Source organism: Lathyrus oleraceus, chromosome 5 (genome assembly GCF_024323335.1).
Source record: "Lathyrus oleraceus cultivar Zhongwan6 chromosome 5, CAAS_Psat_ZW6_1.0, whole genome shotgun sequence".
In the NCBI taxonomy this organism is placed as follows: domain Eukaryota; kingdom Viridiplantae; phylum Streptophyta; class Magnoliopsida; order Fabales; family Fabaceae; genus Lathyrus; species Lathyrus oleraceus.
Window position 1 is genome coordinate 258643915 of NC_066583.1, and position 17706 is coordinate 258661620.

General features: G+C 32.5%; 2 protein-coding genes across 6 annotated transcripts; one reads left to right on the forward strand and one right to left on the reverse strand.

Annotated features, from left to right (window-relative positions):
• The first annotated feature begins 922 nt into the window (after positions 1 to 922).
• Positions 923 to 7462, forward strand: LOC127083672 (FKBP12-interacting protein of 37 kDa). Its single transcript, XM_051024003.1, has 14 exons — positions 923 to 1199; positions 1276 to 1315; positions 1409 to 1476; positions 2234 to 2301; positions 2409 to 2445; positions 2691 to 2778; positions 2921 to 2985; positions 3080 to 3157; positions 3956 to 4003; positions 5062 to 5115; positions 5720 to 5881; positions 6086 to 6155; positions 6617 to 6672; positions 7166 to 7462. The coding sequence occupies exons 1-14, from the start codon at positions 1173 to 1175 to the stop codon at positions 7337 to 7339; spliced, it is 1035 nt and encodes a 344-aa protein (XP_050879960.1). The 5' UTR covers positions 923 to 1172; the 3' UTR covers positions 7340 to 7462.
• Positions 7463 to 14060: 6598 nt separating this feature from the next.
• LOC127083673 (uncharacterized) lies at positions 14061 to 17490 on the reverse strand. Of its 5 annotated transcripts, none has more exons than XM_051024005.1 (10): positions 17167 to 17484; positions 16938 to 17040; positions 16685 to 16841; positions 16512 to 16611; positions 16307 to 16428; positions 16031 to 16222; positions 15429 to 15701; positions 15043 to 15263; positions 14568 to 14783; positions 14061 to 14415 (listed from the first exon to the last, which is right to left on the reverse strand). In XM_051024005.1, the coding sequence occupies exons 1-10, from the start codon at positions 17247 to 17249 to the stop codon at positions 14299 to 14301; spliced, it is 1584 nt and encodes a 527-aa protein (XP_050879962.1). In that variant the 5' UTR covers positions 17250 to 17484; the 3' UTR covers positions 14061 to 14298. The 5 variants fall into 5 exon arrangements, with proteins under 5 accessions (XP_050879962.1, XP_050879961.1, XP_050879963.1 ...); XM_051024004.1 differs by having other exon boundaries at positions 16938 to 17043; positions 17167 to 17482; XM_051024006.1 differs by having other exon boundaries at positions 16512 to 16569; positions 16938 to 17043; positions 17167 to 17480.
• Positions 17491 to 17706: the final 216 nt, after the last annotated feature.

Below are 17706 nucleotides of genomic sequence, written 5' to 3' on the forward strand. Positions count from 1 at the left end.
CACTTTTTGTAAAATAAAGTAGATCAGATTTTAGAATGGTAGAAGTTCATGATCATCAAAAAATTAATACAGTACCAAACCACTACATAAACATAAAAAAAATATTTAATAAACTATGTATATAATAAATATTTGATGTATTTTTAATATTTGAGACCCCCTAATTTTTGAGGCCCTTTGCGGTGACACACCTCGCACACCCACAGGGCCGGTCCTGAGCATTACCTAGATAATTTATTAGTCTATAAATAATTTAATTATGTAATTAGCTTAATATTAAAAATTAAATGAAACATAAAAAATTAAATTACTAATTTTATAAAATTTTAATATTTTTTTCTCATATCGTGAGAATTATTTAAAACAGAAAAATTTATATTATTAACCATGTTATAAACGAGAACAACTTTATAATTAATTTAAATATTTTTAAAACAAAAATAATATTTATATAAAGAAAAAAATACTGTTTATTAAAATATTTTTATATATTTGGATCATTTTACTATTAATTCAAATAAAATTAAAAGAAAATACTATTTATATACAAGAAAAAAATATATTATTGATTAAAATATTTTTATTTAATGATCCAAATATTGAATAATAAAAATTTATCAATAATTTTTTTAAATATATAAAAAAAATTAAAAGAGCGTTTTAAAAAAGATTGACTAAATATTTAAAAATTATATTCTCTCATATAAAATAATTATATTATTTAAAAAAATTAATACAACTTTTAATATTTTTATTTTTAATTATATTATTCTTGATCTTGTTATTTATCTTTTATCTTTTATATATATTACTAATTCAACTTAAATTTATTATTATTTTTAAATCTTTTCTTTCAATTTTTATAGCAAATCCAAAACTAAATCCCACATAAAAACATACCCTGCGTTTTTCTTTTATTTAAACATTTTATTTTGATTTTCTCACATCCTAGAGGTGTTCAGTGTCCACTTCACAAGTCTTCATCCTTATACGCGGCGTGTCTCCGGAGGGAGTAACGAGTAACGAGCAACGAGCAACAAAGGTTTAACGGTCACGTGCTTGGTTAAGGGCTGCTTCTCCACCCAATTCCCCTTCCTTCGCCGGTAACCTAACCGTACTGCAACTCCGCGCTTCTTCCCGATCTCTGCTGTATCTAGGTTTTTTCGAACTTCATGGCTTCCCCTGCTCGTTTCGACGATGTAAGTGCTGTCAATTCTTCTCACCATTGCTTTCTGCAATTCTGTTTGATCTTAATTTGGATTATTTCAAATGTAGGATTTCGATTTCGGAGGTGAAATTGGCGGAAGACAATCAGGTTTTTGATTTTGTTACTGAAATTGTGTTTTCTTAAATTTAATGGTTTATTTGTTAATTCTGTCCTGATTTCTTTGTTGTTTGGAAAATACAGGTAATAAGAGACCATCGCCGGATTTCGATGATGAAGATTATGACAACGATCCTTTTGCACCGAAGAAGGTAATTTTTCACTTGAATCTGTTATGAAATGCTTGTGTTTAGCTTAGGATATTACGGCTTATGGTACTCTCTCGTTCATTAATTATGTTGGATTGATAGTTAATAAGTAGTTGGATATATGAAATTGAGGCAACTTCAACATGTTACTGTGTTCTTGCAGTAATGCAATTTGATCATTTTTGTATGACCAGAGCGGTGGTTGAGCTTTGGTGTCTTACATGCTTCGTCTTTCTTGTCATAAATTTCAAGTACATTATGGATTTATCATGCTGGTTATATTGGGGGTGGTTATTTGTTGATGTATTGGTGAGCAATGGAAGTTGGCAGGAGTGAAGCGAGTTGCTTTGTTTAACTTTATATATTAAAATAAACAAAACATTAAGGGAGCATAGCTTAGTCAAAAATTAAAAAAAATAATAATTAAGGGAGCACATCTACTCGAGCTTATGAGAGCTCACATAGGTCCTATTGTAGGTTATATTTCCGCTGAACTTTCCTTGTAACTAAACTAAATGAACTGTCCTTGTAATTATAAACTAACTGACAGTTGTTAGTTTGTTAGGTTCCTTAGCAGTTTAGTAACATAAAATGAAATCTATATTGTAATTGTTTAGCAATTCAATTTTCAGCTCAATATACAAAATTCAATTTCTCTTAGATTCTTTACACTTAGAATTTGGGTTAGGCCTAACTCAATCTTACAAAACTGGCTTGGAATTTGGGGCACTTTTAACATTTACCACCACTTGTGATGTAGGCCAAAACTAAAGCTGAAGAAACTGCTTCTGGTGTAACAACAGGAATGATCTTGTCACTTCGAGAAAGGTATTTCTCACCATAGCTACTGTGAAACATATTGTACTGTGCCTAGATTGGAGTACAGTATTTGGGCCTGTTTTACTTTGTCACCTTTTTTTCTTCTTATTTTGCAGCCTCCAGATCTGTAAAGATCAGCTTGCAACATGCCAAGTACGTTCTCCTCTAAAGAATTCACATTGTATTGTTTTCTTCTTTAATCTTCATGTGTAATTTTTGGATGGTAATGATTTTGAATAGAATGTTCTCGCATCCTTCCCTCATTCCTGTAGCTGTTTCTAATCAGTTAGAATTGAGGGTTGCTTTGTTTTGTTGCACACATGATAGTTGTCATATATATGGTTTAGTTTCACGTTTTTCTTTCTTAGAATATTTGATAGAGATAACTGCATTTCCAGAATGAGCTCGAGGCTGCAAAGTCTGAGATTCAGAGTTGGCACTCATCAATTCAAAATGAGCCTGTTGTGCGTGCCGGGGCTACTCCAGGTTTGTTTGTTTGTATTGTGTCTTTTGCAAGTAGTATATACCAAATATCTGTTTCAATTGTTCAAGATTTAGCTCTTTTGACAATTATTTTCTGTATTTTAAATTTACACCTAAACTATTGTTTAATCTTTCCTCTTGCTAGAGCCAAAAATGTTGATTGATTATCTTCATGCCCTGAAATCATCTGAAGAGTCATTGAGAGAGCAGGTTTTGAATCAAACTTCCATTTTCTCATCAAAATAGTACATTATCTATGGACTAGGTTTCATTGACTCATTACAATTTTTCTCCTGGTTGTTAGCTTGAAAAAGCGAAGAAAAAAGAATCGGCGTTCATTAAAACATTTGCAAAACGGGAACAAGAGATAGCAGAGTTGAAAGTAATATTCTGAACACAATTTTTTTGTTTTCTTGTTTGGTTTAGCAATTAGCTTGACTGTGTGACGTGTATGATTTTCTTTTTGGCATCCAGATCAACAACCTAAGTATGTTCCCTATGTTTTCCTTTAAAGTATAGTAAGGATAGAGTAAGAATAACTGCGAAATGCAGTCTTTCTTAATCTTGCACTCTCTCATTTACATCAAACAACAGAGAACATCAAACTATTTTGTTGAGGTTTTACGGTAGTGTGCTTAATAATTCTCAACAAAGCGTCTTTTACTTAATTGATGGCTGGCTTTTAATGGCACCAATATATCATAATATCATAATCATCCTGAAATCCTTTCATCACGAGTTTGGCTACTAAAGCTATAGATTTGACATATTTCTATTAGGTTTTTATATTGGATCTAACTCATCATTAAAAAACCAACTTGTAAGGTGAGATGTGCCACTATTTATCAACTTTTTTTAAGTCTCATCTCTTTTCAATGTGGGACTTGGGTTTTTCATAATACACCTCACATCCAGTGCTATTAAGCATGGTGCATGGATAATTTGGTGGGTAACCAATGGATAGACTTTGGTACCATATTAGTTATTTTATTAGACCTAGCTCATCCTTACAAAATCAACTTGTAATTATATGAATGTCACTCTTTATAAACTTTTTTCAGACCAAATCTCTTTTCAATGCGGGGACTTAGGTTTTTCGCAATAATTTCCTATCTACTATTATTGCTGTTATTTATATTATTATTTTTTCATTTTGGTTATGGCTGTCTGAAACTTTCAGTCTGCTGTTCGTGATCTGAAAATACAACTCAAGCCGCCATCGATGCAGGTATGCTTGTAAAAACATGTTTAAGTGTATCTATAGAAATAAATTTGGCCACCAATGAATTTTTTTTACTCACCGATGCTTTTTCTTTATAGATTCATTTTTAAGCCCAATTGATATTTTAGATTCTTTTTAGCAATATAGAGACTGCATGTGAGTTGTGATTACCTTCCTTCATTTCTTTTTGTTTTTTAGTCTGCATATTGCTTTGCAGAAATGTGTTTGCATTTTATTAAGTGCTGAAGTAACATGTACACCATGGATAGTGAACCACATTAGTTATTTCTTCTTTACTTGGAATTTATTTATAACCTGTTTGGCTGTCTTAAAATTTCAGTTTGTTTTAGAAAAATAATTGTATTTTTAATTTGTTTGTTTAAAAATACAATTTTTTTTAGAAAAATAGTTGTATTTTTGTTTTTCCAACAGTGACAACATTCTCAGTAAATTCACTGGCTAAATGTATTATTCCACAATCATTTACAATAGATAAAAGAATTTGAAAGATTGAAATACTAAGTTATCATCTAGTTTTGTCAGACAATGTACTGTTTTTGGCTTGTTAAATAAATTAAAAGCACCCGTATAATTATATCTATAACCTCAATTTCACTGGAAGTGGTACATGTTGCATGTACTTCAAGGGCAAAAAACACCCATCTATCAAGTAACAACAGATGGGGTCTTGTTTTGCCGTCCCTCGTTGCCTCAAAATTGTCTTAGTCTTAGCACAACATTTATGGTCTAGCATTCTTGTCTTGGCATTGTTTGATCCATGCGTCTGACTCCACTTAGTGGTGAAGTGCTTAGTCTGTTCCTTTTAACTTAACTTACAGAAATTCAATGGCTGTTTCAAAGGAGGAATAAGATTGAATCTGTTGTTGTAGTGGTTCTTATGTGCTGACACTATTGTTGTCTATTCTGTTGCACAACTGTGGCATCTTTGTTAGCTGACTGACTGTATCAAGTTGGCTGTATCTTGCATTCCATTTTTGTTTTTCTTTTAAAATGATTTTGCTCAAAACAGAACACCTTGATGTTCTTTGTGATGTATATTTCAGGCAAGAAGGTTGTTACTAGATCCAGCTGTTCATGAAGAGTTCACACGATTGAAGGTTTGCAATTTAACTTAACAATCACATTTATGGAATCAAGTTCTATTTATCTCTTTCTCGTTTTCACGGACATACAGATGGAGGTGGGGAAAATTGGATGTCATCCTCTAGTTGCACTAGGTAAAGGTTGGTTCAAGTTGTTATTGGGATTGTCACCTAAAAACAAAGTGAAGAAAACCTTGTAACATATGAACAATGCTGTTATGTAGCAGTAGTGTTTCATCCCATGGCCACTGGAGGAATTTATTAAGATTTTGTTTTTCTTTGGAAGTCACAGAATGAGATGGAACAAAGCTAGCCTAACACTATAGAAGAGCATATCCAAGCTCTGTACTTTAGCTATGCAAACAGGGTTTGGAAAGTGATGCAAAGTTGATAACTTTTATGAGTGTGGGTGGTTTTGAATGTTTCATTAGGGATTTCTGATGGCATATTAGAATAGGGAAGTACCTTTAAATTGCACATATTTTCTATGTATTGTCTTGTGGCTCAAGATACTCCCGTGTTTCTTTAATTTCATTTATACATCTCCGTCCTCATTCAACATTTCCTGCACGCACATTCTCCATTTTAGTAGTTCTTACAAGAGTTCTTTGTTTATTAGAACTTAGTGGAGGAAAAGGAAAAAAAAGTAAAGGAGTTGCAAGATAACATTTCTGCAATAACTTTTACTTCCCAAAGTAAGATGGGGAAGATGCTGATGGCTAAATGTAGAACCCTGCAAGAAGAAAATGAGGAGATTGGAAATCAAGCTTCTGAGGGAAAGGTGCCATCATCTTATTTTCTTTATGCCTTTAGTTGTCATCTTTTCCCTTTCCATTCACTTGCTGTACTAGTAACAGGATGTAATTTTACACTTGCATGTACATAACAATAAAACTAGAAGCTCAATGTGTCCTAAGCATTTTTTGGTATTCATTGCTGCTAAATTGATATTGTGTTGCTCTTGTCCATTTCTTTTGGTGCGCAGATACATGAATTAACAATGAAGCTTGCATTGCAGAAGTCCCAAAATGCACAACTCAGAATTCAATTTGAAGGTTTTTTTGCTGAATGGAATTCATTTCATTATGTTCTGTTTTTTTTTGGATCCTTTTACACTTTCCAGCAACTCAGTAACTGCTGTCATCTTTCATGGCGGATTAATAAGTGCATTTGTATTTGTAGTTGTGTTTATTTTCATATCAAACATTATGCAGGATAAATATAATAATGTTATTGTGTGTGATTTTGAAGCTATTCATTTGATTCATAATAATGTGCTGGACATATCATTATATATGTTTATATCATGATCTTCTGAGCATGTTAGATTAGTTTGTTAGAAGTAGTTGCGTCATAGTCTCTTGTCTAGAAAATTGGAGATTATTGGGGCTGAAATAATGTGATATTTTTTTGAGAATTGAAAGTTGTTTGCATATTGATCTAGCTAATGTCTATTTATGTGGCCAGCCACACACTTGCAATTCATGTAAACATTAATCCTTAACATTGACTACAGGATTGCAGAAGCATATGGAAGGACTGACAAATGATGTGGAGAGATCAAATGAAACGGTTTTTACTTCTCCCTGTTTCTTACTTTATGCAAGTTGTGATGCATGTTCAGTTTTAAAACGCTTCATTGGATTTGGTTATGGATGAATATGAGAATGGAGAAAATTAAACTACCTTAAAACCTTATAAGAAAATTAGCACACTAAATTTTCTTAAATGTGATAAAAAAGATAATTGCATCCTTCGAACTATTTTTCGTTGTTATTTGTTTCATGAGAATATCTTGTTTGGGATCTTGAATGTTTAATTAATATAAAAGTATTTATAAGAACGGTATCATTATGTAGCTACAGAAAGATAGGATTTACTTATATAGGTTGGAGGGAGTATAAAAATGTAACATCTCATCTCAATACCGAAACAAATCCCCAAGTGCATGTTTGGAGAGTGATCTGTAAAAGTGGTTTACCATGCATGAATATGTTCTGACTTCTGACACCAAAACTATTTTGAAATTAATAAGTAACTAACAATAATTATATTTTACGCGCAGGTTCTTATGTTTCAAGAGAAGCTAGAAGAGAAAGATCAGGAGATCCAAAGACTGAAAAATGAACTCCAGCAAAATAACTTAACAGAGGATGGAAGATCTGATGAAACTTTAAATAAGAGTGAGGGTGATAAGATGATGACCGAGGAGGCTGCAAATGAATTAACTTCTGTTTAATTTGTTTACCCAGGAAACGTTTTTTTTATAAGTTTCTACCTGTGGTTGTATATTATATTGATTGATCTTGATCTAAATATTTTTGAAAAGGATTATATCGATCTTGATTTATTCGATTTGATATACCTCTTTTTTCTATGCAAACTTGATGCAGTTGTGAAATTAATTTCTTAAGAAACGATTTTGATCCTGCTCTGCTCCAATTGGAATATGATCCTCATGGAAGATGGTGCTACTTTGTAACATTTTGTGGTTCTATTTAGTTTGCTACAATCCAAGGGAGATAGAAAGTAAGTTGGTAAAATTAAAAAAAGAAAAGAGCGGACACTATAGATAGTTCAGTCTCTTAAAATGTAATTGTTCCCTTAAACCATGATACTATGGGTATGTTTATTTTAACTTAAAAAAAGTATTCTTTCTTTGTATTTTTAAAAATAAATTTTATAGAATAGTTTTTAAAATATTATAATTTTTTTTATATTCATTTTTTCATAATTGAAAGTCTAATTTTGATATTTTATAATATAAATTTATATTATTGAAGATTAAAACATAGTTGAAAGTTATTATAAATAATTTTAAAATTAAGTGATTTTTTAAAATTTTGATATTCAATTTTTTTAATAAAATAAAAAATATCTAAAATAATATTTTAAGAATAATTAATTAAATCAAATTTTTATTTGAAATTTTTATAAAAGGTTTTTAAATTTTTTTTTTGCACAAAATTAAATTAGAATATATAAATTATTTTTAAGAAAAGATAAACCAAATGGATCCTATATGTGTTGTGAAAATTCATTTTATAGAATTTATTTTGATTAAATTAATTTTAATTAAACATGATTTGAATATAAATTGATTTATGTTTGACTAAATTTCAAAAGTGATTTTAATTAATTTATGTATATTTAGTGTGTTTGGTTATGCAATGAAGAAAATTGATGATGAATGAATTTAGTTAAAAGTGAATTGAATATCCATGTAAAAGTGAATTGAATATCAAATTTCAAAATAAAAATTACGTTTAAATTTTCAGAAAGAATCAAACCCCTCAGAATAATTCCAAAATCAAAATTTCATTTTTAAAATTGTTTTTAAGTCAGTCAAAAGCTAGACCAAAGATAGTTATATAGTTTAAAGTATATCTATGTTTAAATATACAATAACTGAAAATGCGTTTTATATTTTCTTTATTGAAATATGTGTATTTTTTTTTGTTGGACTTAATCATGTGTAATTGTTGAAACATGTGTATTTAAAAGTACATTTTCTTATTTTAGCCGTTATAGAGTTGAAAAATAGAGAATTGTTGGTTTGAATCTGATATGATATATCAATTGTTCTGATGTATCAAAATGTTTATGGTAGTTTTTTATAATCTAAAGTGTATATATATAGTTAAGAAGTTATCTTTTAATTTTTAAGAAATATTATATACAAATTAAAGCTAGCGAAAATATACCCGAACGCATCATACGCTCGAAAATATAACATAGTCCTTATCGAATTTTATTTATTTTTGAAGGAAAGAGAAAACATCGATAAAACACAGAAAAAGAAAAATAAGGTAAGAAAGTCGGTTATGTAAGGGGAAGATATTAACACCTCTCATATCCGTTATACTCAACGAAAATCATTTTGATTGTTCTATGCTCAAATGAGTGTGATATCTAAAGATTATTCGCAAAAGGATAAGGGAAAAGTGATGGAATATATAAAGTGTTCGATGAGAATTATGGCTCTCATACCTACGTATCCTTATAGTGCAATAAAAAATTCAGAGCTCCGTAGTTCATAGAACTAATGGTGGAAGATGAAAGAAGAGTGATAAATGTATGGTTTGAACCCATAGAGTATGTATATCTGAACAAATGAGAAAAACTGACATATTGGCAGAAAAATAAAGAGTATTGTCTATATAAGGACTTACAAGGGCATAAAAGAAAGTTTATGTCTATACAAGTCACACAACTCTTGGATCAGATACGAGCATTGATTATTGGTCCAAAAGTATATATGGAGCTAAACAATAGTGTATTTGGCTCAAAAGAGAATAATGTATCACATGGAGTGAATGATCGATATAAGATATTGAATGAAGATAGTGAATAGTGAATAATAGACATGAATGGTAGGATAAAGAGAAATAATTAAGGTAGAAGGAATTGAAAGATTTGGTAAAAGTGACAGAAGGGTATAATTTGGAACTAAAAGATAAATGTATTGTTGGAATCCATAAAGGTAATGAATTTGGACCCAAGAGTAAAGCATGCATATTGGACCCAATAGTAAAGCATGAATATTGACCGAAAAAAGAATGAATAAAATGTTTGGCATCAAGAGAAACAACTCTCGGTACAAATGTGGAAACTGGTTATTTGTCCTAAAAAGGTAAGTATGGAATCCTAAAGAAAATGATATTTGGTTTCATAGAAAGACAATGTGTCACTGAAATGAATGGTTATGATTGATGATAGATGATGGATCATGGGAGATATGAATGATGCTTTAAGGCAAAAGAAAAAATAATTATGCTCGTCAAATATTCACATCCTCGTGCCTACGTATTCTCACACTACAATAAGAAAGTCAGAGTTCCGTAGTTCGTAAAACTAATGCGGAACAAGGACAATAAGAGATTTGATAAGGAAAAAGAGATTTGATAAGGAAAAAGAGATTGGATAAGAAATGATGAAGAATATAACTTGTACCAAAAGACAATGGTATCATAGGAACCTATCAAAGTGAATGAACTTTGAACCACAAAGTAAACATGAATATTGGCCAAAAAGAAAAGGAATCAAGTGTTTGACATCAAGACAAATATCTCTTGGTTCACAAGGTGGGCACTGGTTATTTGTCCTAAAAGTATATGTATTGGACCATAAGGAAAATGAGGTTTGGTCCAAGGAAACAATATATCACTGTAGGGGAACAAGCAATTTGAAATCAAAAGATAATGATATATTGAATCCATGAAGGAATAAATTCTGAAGCAAAGAGTAAACAGACATATTGGCAAAAAAGAAAACAAAAGAAATGTTTGTCTATACAAGACAAGAAGCTCTTAGTTCAAAGGTGGACATTGATTATTGGCCCAAAAGGTATATATGGAATACAAAGGGATATGGTATTTGGTTCCAAAGAGAAGACAATATAACACTGTTGAGGGATGATAACGATGGAATTAGAAGACTTGATAGTCATTAGATATGAACCATACTAAAGTTTATGAGTAAAGGTGAATACGATGAGAAACTGGGTCATTCGCCCCGTACCCAAAGATATTCAAAATGAGGATAGGAATTCTCGACTCTTACCCCTTCTTTACTACTTAAGGCTCGTGACATGTGATCCTCATCATAACTTACAAGTTGCTGAGGAATACTGTCCTTGCTGATCTTGTAGTGCAAAGTTGCATGTGAAGAGAGACTTGACAATCATTTGATTCAAGTTATGCTAAAGTATATGAATAAAGGTAAATACGATGAGCAATTGTGTCATTCGTCCCGTACCCAAAGATATTCAGAATGAGGATACGAATTCTCCACTCTCACTCCTTCTCCATTGCTTAAGGCTCATGACACACAACTTGAGTCATGATTGACAAGTGTTGATACCTTTGTTGTGCTTGAACAGTAGTCCACTATGTCTTCAATGTGAAGACCTTGTACTGACTTGAAGTCTTGAACTCTTGATCTTGAATCTTGAGGTCTTGAGCTCCTGAGATCCAGTACAACTTGAACACAAGGGACCTGCCCTATAAAATGATCAAAGATCTTTTGATCACTTGAACAGACTGGGGGAATTAAGCATAATACAGAAGGTTTGGTTGATCTAAGTAAACTTTGATCAACATGATCAATTGGTATGTAAATCCATTATGAACTATGTAGAATGGATTTCTAAAAAGTCTAAAACTCTAAGGAAATCAAAACTAAACAAGCACATCAATTTCTAAAAATTAATCTAAAATTAAGGTGAGCATATGTGCATTAAATTCTAATCAAAGGGACTAATCTATAATTAATCCTAATTAAAATTTAATTAATTAACATGCATTATTATTATTATTTTATTTAATTTTCTAAGCAATTTTTATGTCAAAATAATGTGTAGAAATAAGTATTAACATGGATTAAAATAAATTAAATCATAAAAAATGCAACAAAAGAATTAAAGAAAACAAGTATTAATTCAATAAAAATAAACTACTCTAGAGGGGTGTACAAACCAGAAGGGAGTGCAACCTAGAAACATAGGCATTGGACCTAACAGATTGAGGCCCAAAGTCAAGTGTAGTTGTTGGGTTCAACAAGTATGTTATTGAGCAAAACAGAGGTGCATAAAGCAAAATATTGGGCTTAATGACCTAAGCCCAATAGAACTTGCAAGGAAATGAGAGAAAAATTCAGCAACAATGCTTCATCATCTCTACATACTATGTTCAATTTTTCATGTCAAAAACCACTGCCCTGGAGGCGGGGGAGTTGACCGAAATCAAGAAATAACACCACATTTTTACTCCTCTCAACCTCATCTATCCTAATCTCTCATCACTTCTAATCAAGAGTTATTCAATTTTGAAAGTTAGAGCATTAAAGCTAAGAACCCTAAGCACACAAATTAAAATTAAACGGAGATGAAGGATAATCAAGTCCCTAAATCTTGGTGCTTTGATTCTCCAATGCACAAGCTACATTGTGGTATCAAAAATTTAGCAAACAAGGAAGGATAAAAAATCGCCGATCTACAAGACGGAGGATTGCCTTGGAACTTGTTGTAATTTGAAGCTGATGAAGATGAAGAAAACAAAGGTATGCTTCTTTGATCTTCTACTTCTTCTCTTTAGTGATTTAACTATGAAAATGTTGAATTGAATTGTTGTTCTTGATGTTGATTTTTGTGAATATAAGTAGTGTAAAAGGTAGGAGTTTTAGCTCAATTGATAACAAGCTTCAATGTGAAGCTTGCTCTAATGGTGAGAGACAAAGAGCTTTAGTGTAGGTTGGAGAATTGGAGAAGATGAACTGAGAGGAGAAAAGTTGAATTCGCAATGAGTGATTTGAGAGTGATTATGATTTTGGTGATTGCTAGCTTCAATTTGATGAGAGTGATGAGTTTATATAGATGTGAGTTTGAACTATTTCGGTCATATTTTCGGGCGGTGGCGGTTGGAAGTTAGGGCAACCAATATTTAGGTGATTCAATGAACAAATTGGTTAGTGATGTTAACATTGTTAAATTTTCTGTTAAATGTTAGTTGAGACTGTTATGATAGTTGGGGGATGTTAGAATAGCTCAATTGTTGGATTTTTTATGACTTGAAGTGTTGTTGAGAGTGAATTAGTGTAGTGTAATGTTGTTGCATAATTGAACACAAATTGCAAGATGTATTGGACTTGGTTTGAGAGTGAAAACAAAATTCTACAATGCTGAAAAATGCAGTATTTTTGGTGCTGTCCCAGGTGTAACCGGTTACCTGATTTTGCATATCCGATTACACACCTAAAAACTAGTGTAAAAATTTTGATCTTTGTCTGTGTAACCGGTTACCTGATTTTGCGTAACCGATTACACACCTGAAAACTAGTGTAAAAATGCTAATTTTTGCATGTGTAACTGGTTATCTGATTTTGCATAATTGATTACATGCATGAAAAAAGTATTTTTTTTTCTCATTTTCACTATTTTGTGGCATGTTGGGATCGCGACTCATTGTGTATGTTTTCTGGTATGTTTTTGCAGGTCTGACTTGTGATGTGGTATTGATCAACACTCTGTCATGATGCAGAAGCTTGAATATAAGGGGCTGATGGAGAAACGAAACTAGTAGGGTCTAGTATGATCAGTTGACTTTGGTCAACCGTTTGACAAAAAAGTCAACAGTTGACCAAAAGTCAACTGTGGGTCAAATGATGTAAAAGTATGTAATTTTGTTTTTTTGACTCTTTTATGACGGAATGAGACGTTTTCTTTTTGTAAAGAGAAATAGTTTTATAACATGTTTTTTTATTGAACATCTGAATTTGTATTTGAATGAAACTTGCATGAAATAATGAATTGTTTGACTTGAATCTGATTTGCACAACCTTGTCTTGAATCCATATCAAACGCTCAACTTCACAAAAGATTAATCAATCCCGCTTACAGTTCATACCCATATCCGATGCCATGATGCAGTCCACTTGATCCACAAGTATCTCAAACCGAAATTAATCGTAGTACCAAAATACCACATATTTGATTTTTAAGAACACCATAACAGGAACTGCCCAACGCTTTAACCATAAAGACCGTCATCTGAATCAATAATGCGTATGGATGAATATGCCATGAATATTCCAATAAACTTAGAATCAAAAGTGAGATGAATCGTAGGAATTAAATATGACAAATTTTGGAGTATAGCAAATTAGCCAAAATGTTTTTATGTTGATTTTGAATAATATTGGAGCTATGTAACAAAAGATGTGTATGAATCTAACTTATTTATTTTTTTCACACAAAAAAAATGTTTATTTAATCATTAAAATGTTAAGTAACATTTCAAAAGTGATTCTAATTAATTTATGTATATTTAGTGTGTTTGGTTTTTCTCCGATTATCCAAGGAATTGCTTTTACAACAACAAACATTACAATTTCATTGAACAATGTGTTAAAGCCTTCCTCATTTGCACTTTAAAACAAGAACAATTAGTCAAATAAACTAAAAGTTGGAGAAACAATACACTTTGAGAATGCATTAATCAAGAGATGGTTACTGAATAATCTAATTATTATCAGTCAAACTTTTTTTATAAAACTACAAATTGTTGAGTGGAGTAAATTTTAGAAACAAAAATATATTTCTCAAAATCCCAGACACCTTTATACAGGCATATGGTACAAGAAAACATAGGCTACATTGGTCTGGTGGATGGAGGTATGTTTCTCTATGGTGCTGCCGCATAGTTAGCCTTGATCCTTTTGTTGATCTCGACGAGGCCATCCCAAGCCTGCACTGCCTGTGTTTCCAACTGGTTGAATAGGTTCCACCATGCCCTTTGTAGAGTTTCCAAGCCCTTCTCCCTGCACAAGGATGAGAAAGCAGTAACTATAGAATGGTAATTGAGTTGCCAAAATCATAAATTTGACTCCTCCAACAATGTAATAAAGTCTTCAAGAATTTCATTTCAATAAACAAAAATGAAACATTTTCCACTTGAGAACTTGGTCCATACCTCCTTCCAGCCCATGCCTTCTAAAAGTTTCCTCGCATAACTATCCGGTCCAAATGACATCTTCAAGGCCTCTTCTTTAGCTTCTTGTGGACTAGCATCAGGTGATGGTGCCAAATCAAAACCGCCACCAAGATTCTTCTGTCCTGGACCCACACCAAAGCCGCCATGCAAGATTCTTCTTTCTGCCGCCCGATCTCTGTATTGGTTTTTCATTTGCTGGAATAATAAAACAGTAAATGAGTCGAAATCTAACAGATTCGGAAGATGCTCTTTTATGGAGTGAATTACATGGCAATCCCTTCAGCTTCCATAATCAACAAATCATGACAGTTAGAAGACAATTGTTACATATGTTTTACATCCATGTCTATCACTAGAACTATCATTTATTTATGTTTCTCCGTAAGTTGGATATCCATCTATTATACAAGGAACAAAATGCAGCAAGTAATTGTCAGATTTCGATATTACACACCTTGGATGCAGAAAGCTGACTCGGCAACATAGGCAAATCCTTCTCTGTAGAAATTTCATTTGAAGTGGACGGAGTACTTTCACCGGACTTGGATACATGTGCGCTATTTGTATTAGACGATAGCTGAGGAAAATCCCAATCTTTTGTAGGATCGGAAGAATCGTAACTTGATAATGAAGCCACATATCTTGCACTAGGATTTCGCAATCTATACACTTGTCCTGATAAAAGAGCATGGCAAGAAGTCACATTCAGTCCAGGAAAGTACTTCTAGTACTACTACGGAAAAATCCTAATACTGCTTCATTTTAAAACATCCAATGCAAGCAATATCCCATGACATGGAGAAAGATATGCAATGGCAAGTATAAGAGTAAAATGCAAACCTGTTTTGACTCGTACCAGATCGAGATGCACTTCACAGATAGGAGCAGATTTAAATTTCTTTTCACCAGATGAGATAGATGGATGTCGCTTTGCAGATTGTTTAACCAGTCTTCCGACCAACTTTACCACCCTACCCTTTTCATCTTTTTTGGAAGCTCTAACCATTTCCCAATCCCACAAGTCCACAACTGGAAACTCTAAAGCCAAATCTTTCCTTGATTCAATGACTTGACCATACTGAGCTCTCCATTTTTCTTCATCCAACAACATGCCTATAATGGTTTACATCAAGCGTCATGCAATCTCATTCATGGTATGATAAAAGTATTATAAAATCCATGCAGAGAAACAAAAGCAATTTATTGGGAACTTGAGGCAAAGTTGATTACTGAATATAGAAGGAAACAAACTCTTGTTAGATACTTGAACCTTCAACGAAACAGCTCATTGATTCTTGTGGTGAACTCATAGCGCACATCATAATGATTTATTGGCAAATTATTTCTAAGTATATAGTGTATAGACTGAAATAGTACGTGCTAGTTAATGGTAGACACAAGCTTTAAGATGATTATTTAGATATGCGAGCAAAGGGAAATACCTTCATCTATGGTACTTGTATCAGCTATGTGATTTTCGTCCTCTGGATCTGGGATCCACTCACCTTCTTCAAGTTCATACATATCACTGTAAGCTACAAATTCATCTACAATTCTTTTATCATCAGCCATGCCATTTTCATCCTCTAGGCCCGTGTTCCACTCGCCTTCCACTTCATAAGTGTTGCTGTGAGCTATATATTGAGAAACATATTCATTTAGGAGTGATCTCAGTTATCACTTTTTTTACAGAAAAGTTAAGTAGGCTAAGAACAAACCGTTAGCTTCTAATGTGGAGTTATATCCATCGGTTTCCAGGGGCAGTGTCACTGTATCAGTTGCACTGAGCGCTATGTTGTTGTAGCCAGACAAGTAAAGATCAATAAGCGTGTCCTCCAACCTGTTCATTAGCAAAATGATTAATTCCCTGAATTATCTTGAACTTATAATCATCAAAAGAATAAGAATGCGGAAGGAGGATACCATTCCGATGGTGGTGGAGGGTTTTCACAAGTTGGACTGTTGGTGGAGTTCGGGGCATCTATTACAAAGACATCTACATACTGTAACATTGTTGACAGAACTATCCTTGATAACATGAACATCGATGTTCCATTAAAATAAAACAATACAGTCTGCAGGTTAACATCACTTACCGACCGCAGCTTCCTCAGCCAACGTTCCAGTCCGTTGGTTAGTTTCAAATTCGTTTCCGAGAAAGGAAGGGCAATCCTCATTGTTATTAATGTCATGTATTTGCCGAGGGCTTTCGGATTTGGTTTCCTCGCACACATATGTTTCTTCACAATTATCCTAAGACACATGCAATAAAACTTGAATCACCAACTTGAAATTACAAACAACTATTCATCTAAAGGTAATGTAAAGGAATTAGAAGGCTAAACCTACCTTATTGGAATCTAAAGGTACATAATTCCCATCTTCAAATTTGTAATAAACACCATCATTGGTGCTATAGTACCAACCAGCATTAGGGTCATGATAAAATCCACTACTGCACAAATGCAAACCATTACAAATAAAATCAAAAAAATCATAGTTTCATGTAAAATATACAAGTTTTATAATTGAAATTCATTGATGAGAAGCATGGTTTGAAATGAAGGGAGGAAGGAACCTGGCGTGGAAATAAAGCTGCGAGTTTTCGTCCCAAACAAAGACAGAATCGCTATTTTCTGAATTTTGAGGTTCTGGGTCCATAGATTCTGTGATTCAGTTGCTGAATTACTGAATTTCGCGTTCGATTTGAATCAGCCGATACAAAATTAAAATATCAAACTATTTGATTTGAGTTGTCTCCTTAGACTCTGTTTGGTTGCAGAAGGAAGGAAAATAAGATAGACGGTTCTTGGAAGTACAAGGTTCCTCTGTTTGGTTCCACTCAAAAGGAAGAAGAAAATAATAAAGGATCTAATGAGAATGTTTTTCACATCTAAAATAATTGAAATAAAAATTGTAAACTCGTTAAATAAAATTGAATACAACCCAAAGCTTAATGATATTTCATCCTCAACACATTTTTGTCTGGACCATTTCTACCGCACTAAGTTAGGCCCTCTTTCCCCTGATGAAACATCTTTGAAAGAAGATTTGTGTTTTTTGAGTTTGACCTCGATAAGGTGTCTTCTTCTGAGATGTAGAAGAGACAAATTGATAC